General features: G+C 36.4%; 1 protein-coding gene across 1 annotated transcript in view; it reads left to right on the top strand.

Annotated features, from left to right (window-relative positions):
* Nucleotides 1-5,119: 5,119 nt before the first annotated feature.
* LOC142317789 (putative G-protein coupled receptor CG31760) overlaps nucleotides 5,120-6,000 on the top strand; it is a 185,617-nt gene continuing 184,736 nt past the window's right edge. Inside the window, exon 1 of the mRNA XM_075354337.1 lies at nucleotides 5,120-5,242. Coding sequence (XP_075210452.1) covers nucleotides 5,120-5,242 — 123 coding nt within the window. The remainder of the gene's footprint in view (nucleotides 5,243-6,000) is intronic.

Below are 6,000 nucleotides of genomic sequence, written 5' to 3'. Positions count from 1 at the left end.
AACATTTAAAAAATGATATTAAAAAATTTATATTTTAAAATTATTAATAGCCTTTAAAAAATACAGGGCGTATGCAAAACGACTTATGAAAGATGATAAAAAACGATCCTTTCAGCAATACGGGTCAGCTATTAACAGAAAAAAACGATTGTATCAGACGTTTGGAAGAAAGTCAAGGCTATTTGTGAGCGTACATACTTCGCTCCCATAACTTGCCTTCAATTTGAAAATGAAGCCTGAGATACTCCAAAGCCAGCAAAACGGCTAACTACGATGCATATTTTAGGAGGAAAAAACAGAACTTGAGAGTCTGCTGAATTTCAGAATTGATATGAATTATTCATACAATGTACCTTTTAATATAGAACTTACGAAAGCGCTGGAGAAAGCAGGTAACACAGCTGCTGGTCCGGATGAAATTCATTATGTCATAATCAGGAAGCTGAATATCTCTACAAAACGTAGATTGTTAGAACTGTATAATCAAATATGGCGGGATGGAATGTATCCGCAGCAATGGAAAAAAGCACATATTGTTCCAGTTCCAAAGAAAGATAAAAACTGACAGATTCCAATAGTTATCGTTTAATTTCATTGACGTGCGCTCTGTGGAAAAATATTTGAAAAAATGATAAAAAATCGACTTGTTTGGATTTTAAGAAAAGAAAATCTTTTATCCTCACATCATGCAGGTTTACAGCAATACCACTAACTACTGACCAAATGATTAATTTAGAGAATATAATATAACAGCTTCATCACAAGAAAACCCTGTGTCGGAGTCTTCCTTGACCTGCAGAAGGCATTCGATATGACCTGGAGTTATGGAATAATGCTTCAATTACACGAATTGGGCATTCGAGGCAATCTGCCGGTATTACTCAGCAACTATATGAATGACCGTACTTTTCAAGTACGTGTTAAAAATGAATACTTATCAGAAATAAGATTGGAAAATGGCATACCACAAGGCTCGCCGTTGAGCGGTTCCTTGTTCACATTCGCCATCAATGAACTGATATTAGCCATTTCAGTAGAAATCAGAAAAAGTGCCTATGTCGATGATCTGGCAATTTTGTATGCCAGCAACACTACAGCTATGGTGAAGTACAAACTGCAACGTGCGATAAATGCCCTTAATGAGGTTGCGAGGAATAACGGTTTCAAATTTTCACGTGAGAAAACGTGCTGTGTACACTTCTGTAGGATGAGAATTCCTTACTGAAGTCCTGTTTTGACCATCGATGACCAGCCTGTGCTATATAAGCATAATGTACGATTTTTATGTCTATTATTAGATAAATTCCTTAATCAGGGATTATATATACATGACTTGAGTGACAGATGCAAAAAGCCCTAAACATTATTAAATGTTTATCCAACATCAATTGGGGCTCAGAAAAAGAAATACTACTGAGACTGTGTAAAGCATTGGTTCAATCGAAACTCGACTACGGAAGTATTGCATATTCATCCGCTAGAAATTCGCATTTATGAAAGTTAGACGTAATACATAACAGCGGAATAAGACTTGTCATAGACGCTTTCCGTACAAGTCCGGCGACTAGCCTTATGTCGGAAGCCGGAATAATGCCACTACATTATAGAAGAGAGATCCTACTGCTAAGATATGCGTCAAAGATTATGGTCCTTTTCTACTCATATAAATAATAAAAATTTCAACAATCATCCTTTGAGTGCATTACTAACATCACACATCGTACAATATACGAACATCGTGCTACCTATTCAGGACCATCTGGAATACGGTATCACTAATTGAAAACAAAATATGAATTTGCTTTACAAGAGACATTAGCAGTTTCTACAAGAGAAATACCGCCATGGCTATTACCAGCGGTAAATACAAGATTGGATCTCTCTTGTGGAAAAATAAAAGAGAAGCCAGCAGTAATCATCCAACAGGAATTTTTATTTTATACCGTCAGTAGTTTCGAAGAATACATTAAAATTTATACTGACGGTTCTAAAACCGAACATGTTGTTGAATGCTCCATATATGTAAATGGAGAAGCCCATTTTTGGAAACTGCCAGATATGGCAAGTGTCTATACGGCAGAGCTTATTGCCATGCAGCAACTCTTCGCTACCAAACATTACTGCGAAGAGGGAGTGCTAAAATGTTTTTACTCTTTAAGTACACTTACTGTAATTCGGAACCAGAAAATTAAGGATGTCATTATTACAAACATCCTGTCTATTTTGTATATTTTAAATCGGAGAGAAGAGCAATGTGGATTTTTATGGTCTTCAGGGCATGCTGGTATAACAGGAAATGAAAGCGCAGACGAAGCTGCCAAAACGACAACAGTCTGTGATAACTTGGACATAATTCCTGTTCGAGTGGCAGTTGTTAAAAATTGTCTAACACAGTAAGAAACAGGTGGAGTAATGAATGGAGAAGGTTAAAAACGAAACTAAACTTTGTTAAAACTTCTCCATATAAATGGAAGAGCGAAATGAAACTGACTTGCCGAGAACAAGAGGCGGTGACCAGACTTAGAATCGGTGACAAGCGAATGGTCATGTACGAATGGTCATACAATCGGTCATGTACGGTGTTTGTAATAAAGCACTTACAGTCAAGCATCTGAAGAGTGTACTATATATGAGGACTTCAGAAAGAGGCTCGGTCTAATAAATAATATTGCTGCTGATTTGGAAAATGGAAATGAAGTAAAAATAGTCGCTTATCTACACGCCAGTGGACTATTAACAAGTCTAAAAGTAAATTCAAGTTGTGTTAAGGAATCTCTAAATGAAGTAGTTTGGTTTTATGAATGTGGATATTTTTAATAATAATGTTTGTATTGTAAAGACATTCTTTTTTCATTTTGATTTCTGTGTTTTATTTATTGTTTCATTTTAATATCAGGGCCCTTACACCCTGTAAGTATTCTCAGTGTCTTTAATATATGTGAGTGCCTAAATCTTTTGTGTTTTTTTTATGTTTTTAAATAAAATATAAGAGTCCTTTACACCCGTACGTAAATTTATTATGACAAACCTTTATAATTTATTATTTATTTATGACGAACCTGATGGTGATTTAAACTCCTTTTTAAAGACTGTGACAAGAGCTGATGATTGTAGAAGTCGATGCCCGAATATCCCACCAAAAAAAAAAATTCAAAAAGATTCCTTGAGGTAGATGATCTCCACAACCGGAACACACGATCTACGTTTCACTTCCAGGGCTGCAACACCTGTACATTCATACATTACCTATATCTGGAGAACGGGGCTCCGAGTATTTTCTTTGGAATCTGATCTTTTTTGACCTGGCTTCCACCTTCAGGTCACTGTTTTGGATTGGATTTTCTTTACCACCTGCAAATCGTGTACATTAAAAGTGATTTGGAAATGGACTTACACCATATTTACAGCTGGCAATGTGGCGGCCAGGGTAGATGTTGTTGCAGGTGTAATGGAGGCCTTTTTGTTGTCCACATGCCCCCTGCGATGGCAAACATATAGCGAAGGTGCCTATCTATGTCGGTGCATGGGAGCCCTGCAAGCTTCAGTAAATAGGGGTCTGGAGTCAGTGCAGAAATTGCGCATTCTCTCTCTGCCAGGACATATGCCGGTTCCACCGGAGTACCAAATCGGATCTCCAAGGTTAGTAGTCCTGGAATGGGGGTGTACCCCGACAGCTAGCCTTGATACAGACGGGATCAAAAACAATGTAACAACTTGAACACCTCAACGTGGCAGAAGGTTCACGTAAACACCCTCGTTTAGAAACAGCTGTTTCTCCACAAGCGAAGAGGAAATGTAGTAAAGAGACAGAGATAATTAAAAAAGATACTGACAGAATCAGTAGAGATTTGATAAAAAATTTTGTTTGGCAACAATGCGCCCAAACCAAGACATTTAGTTGTTACGAAGGAGAACGGGAACGGGAAAGTCAGCCCTTCAGCCCTTTCTTAATCGCTAGAGAGACTATAGATTGTGCTGGTGGTCCTGTCAAGGAGATTCGTAAGACTTTTAATGGATTGTACATTGAAACTGTAAACGACAGTCAAAGGCCAAAAATTTTAGTCTCTGAAGAAGATCGGTGAGTTTGCAGTGTCTGTACAACCTCATAGTACGCTTAACTGTGGTGGTCTTCTTAATTGCACCGAAGAAGAAATAGTGGAGGAAATGTTGAGTCAAGGAGTGATTCAATGCAGCAGGTTAACCACGAAGAGAAATGGTGAGGTTATTCCTTCAGTGTCGCATGTAATAAACCTAATCTGCTAGACGATGTATGCTGGTATACATTGTCTAGTCGTGTGCGCTTTCATTCCGCAACGTATGCGATTTTCTATGTGCCAACGTTTCGGAAATACTGCGGTAAGATGCGAAAGACAAGAAATCTGCGTTTGCGGAATGGAAACTTATGAGAGCGATCCATGTAAAGACCTTCCAGTGTGCATTAACTGCAAACGGCACTACAACTGCCGATCAAGAAACTGCCCGGTGTACAAATTGGAAATGACCATTCAAGTCGGAAGTTAAAATGCTGCAAAAGATTAGTTACCCTGAAGTAAGGAAAATTGTTAGCAATAGAACACCTCGACCGACAACGATATATGCAGAAGCAATTACTGCACCATCGTCATCTAAAGTTAACGTGGAGCAATCATTGACACCAAGATTGAATCAAGTCAACGAAAGTAAACAATTAAACACAGATTGACTCTAGGATTAAATCTTTTCAACGAAAAGATTTAAGTTTTACTAGACATCAATTGGTGATATCACCAATTGATGTTGTACGTAAAGTTAAGAAGAGATCTGACAAAGCCAAAAATATCACTCCTTCCACCACCAGTCATAAGAAAAAGGGGAGTGTGACAAGAGTACACAAAAAGTCGGAGATTACTGCAATGGAGTTGCAAGTAACAATAGAGAAAGCACGGAATATAGACGCTATAGATCCCGCACCTATGGAACCTCCAGAAACCCAGAGGACAAAGAGAGGGCTTGCTCTCTCCTTGTCCTCGTACTCGTATCTCAGCCGCCCCAAGTATTGCCTTTGGAGATTGAATTGAGTACTTCAGCCGCTGAAAGTATACCACTGGAGATCGAATCAAGTTTAGATTCAATAACAACCATGTTAACTGCTCCGTCAAAGTTGTCATCACCTGATGTCAGCCGCAGAACGTCACTAGTATCTGAAAGGGAGGAAGATTCCATGTCCGAAGTCTCAGAAACATTGTTATCAGAAGAAGAGGCCGTAAGAAGAATCGAAAAAAAATGTAAGAAAGGATGGCCGAAAGGAAAACCTAGGAGATAAACCAAAACAATATGTTCAAGAATAAAGCTTTTTCGTGATTTTATTTCTGTATTTGTTTAAGTTTATAACCAAGAACTAATTCTTTAATTAAATCAAGAATTTAAGTCTTTTTTTTCTTTTTTTTTTTGAAGTGGAAGGGGGCTAAAATCTGGATAAATAAAGTATTGTAACTAATATTTTTATCGATAGAAAAATGAGGACATATTTATAGCATTATTATATTTTTGTTATTATTTTAATATTTCAAGGAATAAAAGAATTAAATTAGTTTTGTCAAAAAGATAATATCTACATTACGTACTATTATTTCTTATCTTGTGAGTTTGATTTCATGAGTTACGTGTCGATGTCTACATGCACATTTGGAAAAAGCTTCTGTTTTGGAAAATGCTAAACTTAAACTTATAAAATCAAAAGTTTACGCTCTCTGTAATCTGTTCGAATACGTAGCTTTGTATTTTAAGAGACATTATAAATTAAAAATCAGCATATTATTATCTTTTATTGGTATTACATTATTGTAATAAAATTTTATTACAATAATTTTATATAATTAAATTTTCAGATTACTGCAAAAAAGTACTAATAATTTATGATTACTAATAAATAATAAAAGATTGGCAATAAAATATTTGTTAAAGTTATATTAATCTGAAACAAATTTCTGTAGAAATATAATTTTTAATTCTGCATAATTT

Source organism: Lycorma delicatula, chromosome 1 (genome assembly GCF_047948215.1).
Source record: "Lycorma delicatula isolate Av1 chromosome 1, ASM4794821v1, whole genome shotgun sequence".
Taxonomy (NCBI): Eukaryota; Metazoa; Arthropoda; class Insecta; order Hemiptera; family Fulgoridae; genus Lycorma; species Lycorma delicatula.
This window is presented reverse-complemented; position numbering and strand designations above follow the sequence as displayed.